This window comes from Bombina bombina, chromosome 2 (genome assembly GCF_027579735.1).
Source record: "Bombina bombina isolate aBomBom1 chromosome 2, aBomBom1.pri, whole genome shotgun sequence".
Classification (NCBI taxonomy): domain Eukaryota; kingdom Metazoa; phylum Chordata; class Amphibia; order Anura; family Bombinatoridae; genus Bombina; species Bombina bombina.
This window is the reverse complement of record NC_069500.1, coordinates 121,542,097-121,557,962: the sequence shown is the minus strand read 5'-3', so window position 1 is coordinate 121,557,962 and position 15,866 is coordinate 121,542,097. Positions and strand designations below refer to the sequence as shown.

Sequence of the window (15,866 nt, the reverse complement as noted above, 5' to 3'; positions counted from 1 at the left end):
TATTGATTATTTAATAAATAAAGATCAGTTACGCTGTTTATGATGCCATCTGTGTTGCCATGGGTGATGTCACAAAAGCATTGGACAGATAAGATTTCTCCTTCTTTTTCTGCTTCAATCAGCACTTAAACTTTTTGCAATAATAATGAAAGTCATTTTTATATTATAAAGATTGAGGCATATTTATCAAGGCTCGCTAAAGACCGCTGCTCCATAACCTGTCCGCCTGCTCGGAGGCAGCGGACAGAAATCAACAGAAATCAAACCGATTGAATATGATCAGGTTGATTGACACCCCCTGCTAGCGGCCAATTGGCCGTGAATCTGCAGGGGGGCGGTGTTGCACCAGCAGTTCACAAGAACTGCTGGTACAATGATAAATGCCGAGAGCGTATGCTGTCGGCATTTATCGATGTGCAGCGGACATGATCCGCTATATCGGATCATGTCCGCTCGCACAATCATAAATATGCCCCTAAATGTGTTTATTCACATTAATAATTTGTGATAAACTGTGCCTCTCAGGTCCATTTAGTAAAAGCACAACCCTTGGTTACAGTTTTGTAAATTAATTTATTAAATGATTACATTGTAAGATTTTTTTTTACATGGAAACTTTTAAATGATTTTCACATCCAAGCTTCAGTAGTTTGATTAATATGCGTCACAGTCGCCGCCTCCTTGCTGACAAGACTGTTTTGATGAATCAGGATTTTTGCATTTCTCATTGTTGGGATCTTTGCATCTCACAATTTTGGCTCCACACGTCCAGGCTCCCTTGTAGATACATTTACAGGCAGTATTTGAGGGGGATGTCACAGCAATTCTGCAGCCTCCAGGATGATAGTTGCAGTCACATCTATCAGGGTAGGCATCACAGTCCCCACCCCCCTGCAGACAGGTTTGCAGGTTGTAGTCTGGGTTTTTGCAAAAATGAGCATCACGTTGTGCACAGTCTCTAACTTCTCCACCGCATGTCCAGGCTCCTTTGTATGTACAATGGCAGGCCTTGCCGGCAGGGGGTAATTGACTAATGGTACATCCGCCAGGGTGGTAGTCACAATCACAGGCTTGTGTTCTAAATTCCCTGGTACTTTGAGAAGTATCTGCAAAACAATAATAATTGTAATTGGGTTTTTTTTAAACATTTTATTATTTTTTTCTGCATGAAAATCTATGAGAAATAAAATGCAATAGAAATATAATTCCTTTTTGTTAAAAAAAATAATAATCTGAATCAGTATTGGGAATAATTATTGGCTCTGAGGTGGCTGGAAGAGGATTTTATTGTCTTCTGCATTAGTTTATATTAACTAGTCCTAAAGCCCATTCACACGGGCCATTTTTTGCAGTACAGCAGTCCCACCCCTTGCTCTCTCTCCCCCCTCTCTTTTGTGCTCTCTCCCCCTCTCTTTTGTGCTTTCTCCCCCTCTCTTTTCAGCTCTCTCCTCCTCTCTTTTGCGCTCTCTCTTGCTCCACCTCTCTTTTGCTCTCTTTCTCCCCCCTCTCTTTTGCTCTCTCTCTCCCCCCTCTCTTTTGCTCTCTCTCTCTCCCCCATCTCTGTTGTGCTCTCTGCCCTTCTCTTTTGCGCTCTCTCCCCCTCTCTTTTGCGCTCTCTCTTGCTCCACCTCTCTTTTGCTCTCTCTCTCCACCCTCTCTTTTGCTCCCTCTCTCCCCCTCTCTTTTGCTTTCTCTCCCCCTCTCTTTTGCTCTCCCCCCCTCTCTTTTGTGCTCACTCTCCCCCCTCTGTTTTATGCTCTCTCCCCCTTCTCTTTTGCATTTTCTCTCTCTTTTGTGCTTTCGCTCTCCCCCCTCTTTTGCACGCTCTCTCTCCCCCTGTCTTTTGTGCTTTCTCTCTCCCCCTCTCTTTTGTGCTATCTCCCCCTCTCTTTTGTGCTATCTCCCCCTCTCTTTTGCACTCTCTCCCCCTCTCTTTTGCGCTCTCTCTCCCCCTCTCTTTTATGCTCTCTCTCTCCCCCCTCTTTTTTGCATTATCTCTCTCTTTTGTGCTCTCTCTCCCCCCCTCTTTTGCACGCTCTCTCTTCCCCTCTCTTTTGCGCTCTCTCTCTCCCCCTTTTTTTGCGCTCTCTCTCTCCCTCTCTTTTGTGCTCTCTCTCCCCCCTCTCTTTTACGCTATCTCTCTCCCCACTCTCTTTTGCGTTCGCTCTCTCTTTTGTGCTCTCTTTCTCCCCCCCTTTTGCACACTCTCTCCCCCTCTATTTTGCGCTCTCTCCCCCTCTCTTTTGCTCGCTCTCTCTCTCCTCCTCTCTTTTGCTCTCTCTTTGTCCCCCTCTCTTTTTCTCTCTCTACCCCTCTCTTTTGCGCTTTCTCCCCCTCTCTTTTGCGCTCTCTCCCCCTCTCTTTGCACTCTCTCCCCCTCTCTTTTGCGCTCTCTCTCCCCCTCTCTTTTATGCTCTCTCTCTCCCCCTCTTTTTTGCATTATCTCTCTCTTTTGTGCTCTCTCTCCCCCCCTCTTTTGCACGCTCTCTCTTCCCCTCTCTTTTGCGCTCTCTCTCTCCTCCTTTTTTTGCGCTCTCTCTCCCCCTCTCTTTTGTCTCTCTCTCTCCCTCTCTTTTGTGCTCTCTCTCCCCCTCTCTTTTACGCTATCTCTCTCCCCACTCTCTTTTGCGTTCGCTCTCTCTTTTGTGCTCTCTTTCTCCCCCCCTTTTGCACACTCTCTCCCCCTCTATTTTGCGCTCTCTCCCCCTCTCTTTTGCTCTCTCTCTCTCTCCTCCTCTCTTTTGCTCTCTCTTTGTCCCCCTCTCTTTTTCTCTCTCTACCCCTCTCTTTTGCGCTTTCTCCCCCTCTCTTTTGCGCTCTCTCCCCCTCTCTTTGCACTCTCTCCCCCTCTCTTTTGCGCTCTCTCTCTCCCCTCCTCTCTTTAGCGTTCTCTCTACCCCCCCTCTCTTTTGCGCTCTCTCCCCCTCTCTTTTGCTCTGTCTCTCTCTCCTTTTTTTTGCTCTCTCTTCCCTCTCTTTTGCTCTTCTCTCCATCCCTCTCTTTTGCTCTCTCTCTCCCCCCTCTCTTTTGCTCTCTCTCTCCCCCTTCTCTCCCCCTCTCATTTGCTCTGTCTTGCTCCCCTCTCTTTTGCTCTTCTCTCCATCCCTCTCTTTTGCTCTCTCTCTCCCCCTCTCTTTTGCTCTCTCTCCCCCTCTCTTTTGCTCTCTCTCCCCCTCTCTTTTTCTCTCTCTCCCCCTCTCTATTGCTCTCTCTCCCCCTCTCTTTTTCTCTCTCTCCCCCTCTCTATTGCTCTCTCCCCCCCTCTCTTTTGCTCTCTCTCCCCCCTCTCTTTTTCTCTCTCTTCCCTCTATTCTGCTCTTTCCCCTCTCTTTTGCTCTTTCCCATCTATTTTGCTCTCTCTCCCCCCTCTCTTCTGTACTTTCCCCTCTCTTCTGCTCTTCCCCCTCTCATCTGCTCTTCCCCCTCTCTTTAGCTCTTTCTTATCTCTTTTTGTCTCTCCCCCTCTCTTTCTATTTCTCTCCTCTCTCTGTCGTGCCGACCGCGCCCGACCATAAAAACACTCACATATACACACACATAGACATGAACACACATATACATACACATGCACACATATATATTTATTTATACATATACACACATTTACATACACACACACATCTATATATATATATACACACATTCACACACATATATATATTTATACATGCACACACATATACATACACACATATACAGTATACATGCACACACATATATACAGTATACATGCACACACACATACATACACACATATATACAGTATACATGCACACACATATACATACATATATATATATATATATATATATATGTACTGTATATATATATATAAAGGCAAAAAACAACTGTCTCCTTGCATATAGTCATAGATTGTCGATCCTTGAATTAGAACGTTAAGCACTATGCACCAAGCCTTATTTTAAGGAATAAAAGCATTTATATAATATGCTTTAAAGAGTAACTCACATGAAATCACAGAAAGACAAAAGCGAGGTACGTCATTTGACACGTTTCACGCCCAAATGGCGCTTTCTCAAAGATAGCCCTTTGAGAAAGCATCATTTGGGCATGAAACGTGTCAGATGACGTACCTCGCTATCTATATATATATATATATATATACAGTATATATATATATATATATATATATATATCTAGCAAATAACTTTCTATGAGATATTGTTTGTTGAGGTATAAATCTATCTATTTCTTGGACATTAACAGATGAAAAATACAAAATAAGCTTTAGAGAAATGTGCTTTTTCATGAACAGTAATGAAAAGGTATAAATAAAGTTGGGGAAAAACAGAATAACGGCGTCATCGATGGCTGTTTGCTAACAACAGTCTGATGCTCATCGTGCCGTACTTGATGCGCGTGTTTTTGAGTTTTTTTTTTTAATAAATAAGGTGATCTTATGTGGATCTGCGTCAGCGATGTCTGGCGAGCTTGTTGACACCGGTGAATGCACTGAGATTGAAGCTTTGATAAATATGCCCCTAAATGCCCAGTGAGTGCTGGGGTTTTTTGGATCCTTGCATATATATATATATATATATATATATATATATATATATATATATATATATAGATAGATATATAGATAGATAGATATGTGTGTGGAGTAGTCAAGGTGCACTCTCACAAATGAAAGATCCAAAGACAGGGTGCCAGAGTATCAACAATATCCAAACAAAAAAATCCGCACTCACTGGATTTAAATATTTAAATGTAAAAATAATTAACGAATAGATTTAGAGTTCTGCGGCCAAAGGGGTGCGTTAGCTACGCGTGCTTTTTTTCCCACGCACCTTTAAAATACCGCTCGTATTTAGAGTTCACAGAATGGCTGGGTTTTCGGTGCGTTAGGCTCCAAAAAGGGAGCGTAGAGCATAATTTAACGCCACTGCAACTCTCGATACCAGCGGTGCTTACGGAAGCGGCCAGCTTCAAAAACGTGCTTGTGCACGATTCCCCCATAGAAAACAATGGGGCTGTTTGAGCTGAAAAAAAAAACCTAACACCTGCAAAAAGCAGCGTTCAGCTCCTAACGCCGCCCCATTGTTTTCTATGGGGAAACACTTCCTACGTCTGCACCTAACACTCTAACATGTACCCCGAGTCTAAACACCCCTAATCTTACACTTATTAACCCCTATTCTGCCGCCCCCGCTATCGCTGACACCTGCATATTATTATTAACCCCTAATCTGCCGCTCCGTACACCACCGCCACCTACATTATAGCTATGTACCCATAATCTGCTGCCCCTAACACTGCCGACCCCTATATTATATTTATTAACCCCTAATCTGCCCCCCACAACGTCGCCGCCAGCTACCTACACTTATTAACCCCTAATCTGCCGAGCGGACCGCACCGCTATTATAATAAAGTTATTAACCCCTAATCCGCCTCACTCCCGCCTCAATAACCCTATAATAAATAGTATTAACCCCTAATCTGCCCTCCCTAACATCACCGACACCTAACTTCAATTATTAACCCCTAATCTGCCGACCGAATCTCGTCGCTACTGTAATAAATGGATTAACCCCTAAAGCTAAGTCTAACCCTAACACTAACACCCCCCCTAAGTTAAATATAATTTAAATCTAACGAAATAAATTAACTCTTATTAAATAAATTATTCCTATTTAAAGCTAAATACTTACCTGTAAAATAAACCCTAATATAGCTACAATATAAATTATAATTATATTATAGCTATTTTAGGATTAATATTTATTTTACAGGTAACTTTGTATTTATTTTAACCAGGTACAATAGCTATTAAATAGTTAAGAACTATTTAATAGCTAAAATAGTTAAAATAATTACAAAATTACCTGTAAAATAAATCCTAACCTAAGTTACAATTGAACCTAACACTACACTATCAATAAATAAATTAAATAAACTACCTACAATTATCTACAATTAAACCTAATACTACACTATCAATAAATAAATTAAATACAATTCCTACAAATAAATACAATTAAATAAACTAACTAAAGTACAAAAAATAAAAAAGAACTAAGTTACAAAACAAAAAAAATATATTTTCAAACATTAGAAAAATATTACAACAATTTTAAACTAATTACACCTACTCTAAGCCCCCTAATAAAATAACAAAGACCCCCAAAATAAAAAAATGCCCTACCCTATTCTAAATTACAAAAGTTCAAAGCTCTTTTACCTTACCAGCCCTTAAAAGGACCTTTTGTGGGGCATGCCCCAAAGAATTCAGCTCTTTTGCCTGTAAAAAAAAACATACAATACCCCCCCCCAACATTACAACCCACCACCCGCATACCCCTAATCTAACCCAAACCCCCCTTAAATAAACCTAACACTAAGCCCCTGAAGATCTTCCTACCTTATCTTCACCTCGCCGGGTTCACCGATCGATCCAGAAGAGCCTCCGATGTCTTGATCCAAGCCCAAGCGGGGGGCTGAAGATGTCCATGATCCGGCTGAAGTCTTCATCCAAGCGGGAGCTGAAGAGGTCCATGATCCGGCTGAAGTCTTCTATCAACGGCATCTTCAATCTTCTTTCTTCCGGATCCATGTTCATCCCGCCAACGCGGAACATCCATCTTCACCGACGACTTCCCGACGAATGACGGTTCCTTTAAGGGATGTCATCCAAGATGAGGTCCCTCGAATTCCGATTAGCTGATAGGATTCTATCAGCCAATCGGAATTAAGGTAGGAAAATTCTGATTGGCTGATGGAGTCAGCCAATCAGAATCAAGTTCAATCCGATTGGCTGATTCAATCAGCCAATCAGATTGAGCTTGCATTCTATTGGCTTAATACTTGAAGTTAGGTGTCGGCGATGTTAGGGAGGGCAGATTAGGGGTTAATACTATTTATTATAGGGTTATTGAGGCGGGAGTGAGGCGGATTAGTGGGTTAATAACTTTATTATAATAGCGGTGCGGTCCGCTCGGCAGATTAGGGGTTAATAAGTGTAGGCAGGTGGAGGCGACGTTGTGGGGGGCAGATTAGGGGTTAATAAATATAATATAGGGGTTGGCAGTGTTAGGGGCAGCAGATTAGGGGTACATAGGGATAACGTAGTTGGCGGCAGTGTACGGAGCGGAAGATTAGGGGTTAAAAAATTTTTATAGAGTGGCGGCGATGTGGTGGGGCCTCGGTTTAGGGGTACATAGGTAGTTTATGGGTGTTAGTGTACTTTAGAGCACAGTAGTTAAGAGCTTTATAAACCGGCGTTAGCCCAGAAAGCTCTTAACTACTGACTTTTTTCTGCGGCTGGAGTTTTGTCGTTAATTCTAACGCTCACTTCAGACACGACTCTAAATACCGGAGTTAGAAAGATCCCATTGAAAAGATAGGATACGCAATTGACGTAAGGGGATCTGCGGTATGGAAAAGTCGCGGCTGAAAAGTGAGCGTTAGACCCTTTCCTGACTGACTCCAAATACCGGCAGTAGCCCAAAACCAGCGTTAGGAGCCTCTAACGCTGGTTTTCACGGCTACCGCCCAACTCTAAATCTAGGCCTAAGGTTTTATGCAAGTGACGTTTCGGGTCATTCACACATATACATAAACACATATTTACATACACATATACTGTATATATATATATATATATATATATACACACACATACAGGTGGCCCTCATTTTACAACGGTTCAATTTACACCGTTTCAGAATAACAACCTTTTTTCCAATTATGTGACTGCTATTGAAAAGCATTGAGAAGCAGTGCATTTATTATAATAGCCAGTAGGTGGAGCTGTCCGCTTGTGTTGCAGCAAAGCCAAGCAAGCTGAAATTAATCAGTTTAACCAGACCTGAGCTATCGAACAGAATTCAAAGGAACAAGATCTTCCTGTCTATAACTCAGTCCAGATTGGAATGCATAGAAAGAACTGTTTGCAGAAAAATGCAAGTGAAGTCTGTGTTGTGTGATTATTTTATTAGGTTTATAATGCTGTTTAGCAAATGTTTTTGTTCATTTACCTTAGTTTAATTATATATTCTGTGTTGTGTGATTATTTTATTAGGTTTATAATGCTGCCTAGCATTTAAAGTCTTCGTTTCAAAGCTTTTAAAATAATGTATTAGGTGTTACTTATGACAATTTTGAGAGGGGCCTGGAACCTATCTCCCTCACTTCCCATTGACTTACATTATAAACTGGGTTTCAATTTACAACGGTTTCGATTTTCAACCATTCCTTCTGGATCCTAACCCCGGCGTAAACTGAGGGCTACCTGTATACAGTATATACACTCATTTATAGTTGTACTGATATATACATGCACTCACATATAAATACATAGACACATATAAATATACCCATATATAAATACACATACCTATAAATATACACACATATATATACACACACATATACATACAAACACACATATACATAAACACATATAAATACACAAAAAACATATACATACAATACACACACATATCCATACACACACGTATACATACACACATATATACATACACACATACATAAATACGCACATGTATATACATATACATAAACACACATTTACATATATATATATATATATATATATATATATATACATTCACACACACAAATATATACATACACACACATATATGTATACATATACTGTATACACATATACATACACACATATACATTTTCGCACACATATTTACATACACAGACACATATACATAAACACATATATACATACACACATATCTATTTATAAACTCATTTATACATGCACTCACATATACATAAACACACATATACATACATACACACATATATACATACACATACATTTATACATACCCACACACAAATTATATATATATATATATATATATATATATATATATATATATATATATATATATATATATATATATATATACACACACACACATATGCATACACACACATATGTATATATATATATATATATATATATATACACATATAAATGCACATACAAACATATACATACACACATATATACATGCACACACATATACATACCCACAAATATACATACACACAAATATACATACATATACATGCACATATATATATATATATATATATACATATATATATATATATATATATATATATATACATACATACTCATATTTATACATACACACATATATGCATACATATACCACGCATATACATACAGACATATCCATAAACATACATTTACATACACACATATATACATACACACACATATGCATACACACACATATATGTATACATATACCACAAATACATACACACATATATAAACACACATTTAAATACACACATATATACATACACACACACAGAAACAGACACATGCATGTACATACACACATATAAATGCACATACAAACATATACATACACATACATATACATACCCACATATATACATGCACATACATATACATACCCACATATATACATACACACATAGTTACACATACACACATATTGATATACACACATATACATACATACATACTGTATATACATACATACACATATACATACACACAAATATGTATACATATACATACACACATTTACATACACACATTTACATACACACATATATACATACACACATAGTTACACATACACACATATACATACACACACATATACATACATACATACATACATACACATATACATACACACACAAATATGTATACATATACATACACACATTTACATACACACATATACATACATACACACACATACATACAGTACACTCATATTTAGATACACTAATATATACATAAACACATATATATGCATACACACATATATATCCATACACTCATTTATACATGCACTGATATAGACATGCACTGATATATAAATGCACTCACATACACATAATACATCAGCTTGTATACAATATAAAGATTTAACACTGGTAGGATATTGTTCAGAGACTTAGCTTCTATAGTAGGTTTAGGGACAGAACCAGAATGCCCCATAATAGCAGGAAACTACAAAAGTAGTAAAGTGCATAAAAAAAAGAAAACTTTTAGTTATATCCCCTCAAAAAGAGCTTCTTGAAGAAAGGGAAATAACTTACCCCTCCAAAAGCAGCTATTAAGAAAACTTACAAGGCCATGGCACATTAATCTGACATGCAGGATAACGCACTAGAAGACACCACATCCGACCTTCAGATAGTGCACCTAAGCATGAGAGAGTCTACGCATTATCCAATGTCAGATAGAAAATGAGCTTGCCAAATTAATCTGCATGCGAAAGCTCAACGTGCACTATCCCGAGAAGCCTACGCATGATATCCCGACACGCACGGACTCAAAAGCAGACACACCCAACTCAAAAATCAAAAATTCACACAAAAAACAAGACCAAATTAAAAGGGGAATAATGAATATGCCCCAAGACATACTGTATATATATATATATATATATATATATATATATATATATATATATATATATATATATATATATAATTAGAAATATATAATTAGACAACCTAATTTGGCTAATAGAGTGCCCACAAAACATTAAAAAAATACAGTACTTTGCTATAGGCACTCATCTACTGGAGGAAACCAGTAGAAAGGCAAACAAGTGCTGAAATATAACAGCAGAGTATATGGAATTTGAGTTTTTAGTCAACCCAACAGTAGGAGGCAAAGGGCAGGTCCCCACGACACCTGTGGAAGGTTTGTGACTAATTCACATGAGGTGAAAAATGTATCACTACCCATACTCATAATGCATCCCTCTATCAAACACTGCACTCTAAGGGGGAATGGGCATGAGCTAAGTCTGAGAGCACCTCTCTCTAAAGAGTAATGTACACATCTTCATTCTTCACCTTCCGGAGGCAAAGATGAAACTAATTTACCAGTGATTAACTAGTGAGGTGGGAGAGGTTTTATAGTGATCTTGGGGTTTGGACATCTTTGCCGCCTCCTAGTGGCAGGGAAGAGCAATTCCAGGAGTAATGGTTTGCGGACTCTCGCCACCTGTATTTATGAAATGGACGATTTAGAATGAAAATGTTGATGAGCAAAGCAAAGATTTGGTTTGTCTAATAGAGAGTGAAGGGTTGCGATGCAAAGGAATATAGTGAGGTGAAAAGCTTGCAAAATGAGAAGGTAGCAACATGATGTCATTCTATAGAACAGGAGAGTTTAGCTGGACTGATTATTAGAGTTTGTGAAGTGACATTTGTGTCATTGCTTTATTTTTATGTTTAAATCTTTTTATTGAAATACATTTTTGCAGATGAATACAATAACATATACATGTTATGGATATCTGTGCTCTGAAAGGAGAGTTTAAAATGTCCTTAAAGGGATAGGAAACCCCAATATTTTCTTTCATGATTTGGATAGAGAATACAATTTTAAACAGCTTTCCAATTTACTTCTATTTTATAATTTGCTTCATTCTCTTGTTATCCTTTGCTGAAGGAACAGTATTGCACTACTGGCAGCTAACTAAACACATCTAGTTAGATAATCACAAAAGACAAATGTGTGCAGGCACCAATCAGCAGCTCCCACTAGTGTAGGATACATGCATATTTATTTTGCGCAGGGGATAACAAGAGAACAAAGCACATTTTAAAATAAAAGTTAATGTAAAAGTGTCTTAAAATGACATGCTCTATCTGAATGATGCGAGTTTAATTTTGACTTTCCTATCCCTTTAATAGAACTGTAGCAAGGTCTGTCCCATGGATCATCGGGTTATCAGATTTAAAGTGTTAAGTCCTCTTTAAGTCCTCAACCTCACAGATAAAATATTGTTACATTATAGAAAGGATGTAGTTCCATTGTATTTAAATAAACAAAAAATACAACTAGATGCTGAGAAACATGTTATGAATTAGAATAATTAATAATTAACTTTTATACCATCACCTATTAATGAGACTAAGGGGCCGAATTATTATGCTCTGAATGGAACTTGATGCCCATTGTTTCCGGCTGCTTCATAACTTGTCTGCTGGTGCAATGATAAATGCCAAAAGCGTATGCGTATGTGCAGCGGACATGCTACGCACGCTACATAGTATCATGTTCGTTCCCACTAAAATCCAAGTTGCTGATTCATACAATCGGCCGCTAGCAGGGGGTGTCAATCAGCCCGATCGTATAGGATTGGGCGGATTGATGTCCGCAGCCTCAGAGCAGGAGGACCAGTTATGGAGCAGTGTTCTTAAGACCGCTGCTTCATAACTGCTGTTTCCGGCGAGCCTGAAGGCTCGCACGGAAGCAGGGGCATGAAGCTCCATTTGGAACTTGATAATCCGGCCCCATTGTGTGTGTGTCAATATAATTTTATTTTGAATTTCAACCCAGGAAGGTGATCCAGTTTTCCAATACTTTGCTATACAGAGCCTAGTGATCGTAAAGAGTATTCGAATGAATGTGCTGATTATTTTTAAAGGGACAGTCTACTTGACTTTTTTTAAGGCTGACTCTTATCTTAGTGCATTTTGTTAGCTTTTCAAAGCCAGACAGTGATAGTTCATGTGTGCCATATAAATGACATTGTGCTCACACTTGTGAAATTATGCAGCAACCAGCACTAATTGGCTAAAATGCAGGTTTGTAAAAAGCACTGATATAAGGGGGCAGTGTAAAGAAGCTTAGATACAAGGTAATCACAGGGGTAAAAAGTGTATTAATATAGTAATGTTGGTTATCCAAAACTGATGAATTAGTAATTGGGGAGTATCTATTTTTTTAATGAATAATAAAATTAAAGTTTTATTGTAAGGACTGTTGGACTACAAATCTTGTGGTGAGAAGAACTGTAGGAGGCCAGATGAGACATTTGATGGAAGACAAAATGTATTTGGGTTTTGTAGTACAGAGGAGATATTAGTATTGAAATTTAGTTTATATAGAGAGGTGAAGAGGGAGTGTAGCATACACTTATATAGAAAGAAATCTGCTTCTGATTGGGGTTTAGACCATTGCAACAGTATAGGGGCAGTAGTGGAAAGAGATAGTTTTGCTTGGAATGCCATAACAGTACTGGGATCTACAGTATGTAGACATAGAAGTAGTATTGTGTAGTACTTTGATTGAGGAAGGAGATATCTGTCACATTATAGGGAGGATGGAATTAATACAGGTTACTCTGCTCTTAAAGGGACATGAAACCCAAATTGTTTCTTTCATGATTCACATAGAGAATACAATTTTAAACAACTTTCTAATTCACTTCTATTATCTAATTTGTTTAATTCTCTTGGTATCATTTGTTGAAGGAGCAGCAATGCACTAATGGTTTCTAACTGAACTCATGGGTGAGCCAATCACAATCGATATATATATGCAGCCACCAATCAACAGCTAGAACCTAGGTTCTCTGCTGCTCCTGAGCTTGCCTAGATAAACCTTTCAGCAAAGGATAACAAGAGAAGGAAGCAAATTAAATAATAGCAGTAAATTGAAAAGTTGTTTAAAATTGTATTCTCTCTCTAAATCATGAAAGAATAATTTTGGGTTTCATGTCCCTTTAAGATGTGACAAAATGGATTGCTTCAGAAATTTGCAGAAGAAATAGAAAATAATTTTAAGGGAAATTTTAGAATGGGATAGGGGATAGTAAAGTATGTAATTGGAGGTACATATAGTGTGAGTAGAGTCTAGTCACTACAGTTCCTCATGCCCCCAGGACTAGTGATGTGGCACCATAATAAGGAACTGTAGGGGAGACAGTATCAGAAGATGAGAGTGAGGTTTTCTAAAAGATCAGAACAATTTGCAGATTGCTAACAGTAGAGACGGTCAGTTGCTCAGGATGGAGAAAGGGAATCTTAGAAAGAGTTTGGGGAGTGCTATATTTTTGCTGATAGCTACGTAATGGTATTTATAACTCAGAGCAAAAAAAGTGTATATGAGTATAGAAGTGAGAAAAGACTGGGAGATGTATATAGTAGAAATTATATTGTGGGTCTGTAAGCAAAGATTTGAATTTGATTCATTGAAATAATGTTATAAGTATAAAAAAGAACATCCTTGAAGAAAAATAAACCTACTGTCTGTAAGAAATGCCATGCTGCAGCTGTTTTCAGGTAGATATAGGTTTAAATACTGTGGTGCCCCATTACTTTGGAAAGGACCAATTATGGCACTTCTGCTTTCTCTATATTATATGGATTGGCTGTTTTTACTCACTGGCTTCAAACCTCCATTGCAATACTCTGCAGTGTGAGCCCACTGGTAACTGATTTTTTTTTTCTTCTACCACCAGGGGCGAGATTACATATGCGGCGCAAGCTTCAGCGTAACTGCTGAAACCCGCACCACCCGTAATTTCATCTTGCACATTGGGGTATCACATATACGACGCCGGCAGTTCATCAAGTGCCGTAAGTCAGATAAACTAGCGATGTCCAGAAATGTGTGTAAATACACATTTCTGAAGTCGCCAGTGACTTACGGCACTTTAGAAACTGCCGGCGCCTAAGAAAATAAATAAATATATCAAATCTTCTGTAAAAGTCTAACCCACCTCCAAAAAATAAACCCGACACGTAAAACCCCTATATCCGCAAATTCCCCACATCGCAACTAATAATAAATGTATTAACCGACAACCCCCCACAACGCAATATACCTAATTAAATTCGCCATTCACCCACATCGCGATGTACCTAGTAAAAGTATTAACCCCTAAATCCGCCAACCCCAACATCGCAAACTACGTAATAAATGTATTAACCCCTAATCTGCCATTAACCCACATCGCAAAGAACCTATTAAAACTATTAACCCCTAATCCACCATTAACCCACATTGCAACAAACTTTATAAACCTATTAACCACTAATCTGCCAAACCCACACAACACAATAATCCTAATAAAACTATTAACCCCTAATCCGCCAAACCCCCACAACGCAAGTACCCTAATTAACCTATTAACTCCTAATCCACCAAACCCCCACAATGCAAAAACTAATTTAATTACTAAGCCCCCTAGCCTAACACCCACTAAATTAACCTCAAATTACATAAAATAATAAGATGCTAAATTATAATTAAACTAAAAAATCCTAACAGTACCAATAGGATGAGAGCTACTGAAATCCTATTGGTTGTTAAAATCAGCCAATAGGCTTTCAGTAGCTCTCATCCTATTGGCTGATTTGAATTTGAAGAATCAAATCAGCCAATAGGAATGCAAGGGACGCCATATTTAAACGCATACCTTGATTTCACTATTCAGTGTACGGCGACAATCGTATGAAGAGGATCCTTCATGCTCCATGGATCCGCGATCGCCGGTCCTGCTCCGTGCTCATCTCCGTTCCACGTCGACTGGGTCCTGGATGAAGAAGGAAGTGGTCACCGCTTGGAAGAAGATGTTGGCCGCTTAGAAGAAGACTTCACTTCACTGCCTGGAACAGGACTTTCTCTGCCGGACTTCAGGAACGGTGAGTACCTATTTGAGGGTTAGACTTAGGCTTTTTTTTTTGGGGGGGGGTTTGTTTTTTTTAGATTAGGGGTTTATTGGGCACACTTAAAAAAGCTGAATGCCCTTTTAAGGGCAATGCCCATACAAATGCCCCTTATGGGGCAATCGGTAGTTTAGGATTTTTTTAGTGTTAGATTTTTGTATTTTGGGGGGATTGTTTAGTGGTGGGTTTTACTGTTAGAGGGGGGGACTTAGTATTTTTTAAGGTAAAAGAGCTGTTTAACTTATGGCAATGCCCTACAAAAGTCCCTTTTAAGGGCTATTGGCAGTTTAGTATTAGATTAGGGGGTGTTTTTATTTTGGGGGGGCTTTTTTATTTTCATAGGGATTAGGTTTAATTTTTTTATT

At 38.6% G+C, this 15,866-nt stretch overlaps 1 protein-coding gene across 1 annotated transcript in view; it reads right to left on the bottom strand.

Moving 5' to 3' along the window:
- Window positions 1-553: 553 nt before the first annotated feature.
- LOC128646874 (uncharacterized) overlaps window positions 554-15,866 on the bottom strand; it is a 34,539-nt gene continuing 19,226 nt past the window's right edge. The window contains exon 5 of the mRNA XM_053699679.1: window positions 554-1,106. Within this exon, the coding sequence (XP_053555654.1) occupies window positions 655-1,106 (452 nt within the window). The 3' untranslated portion in view covers window positions 554-654. The remainder of the gene's footprint in view (window positions 1,107-15,866) is intronic.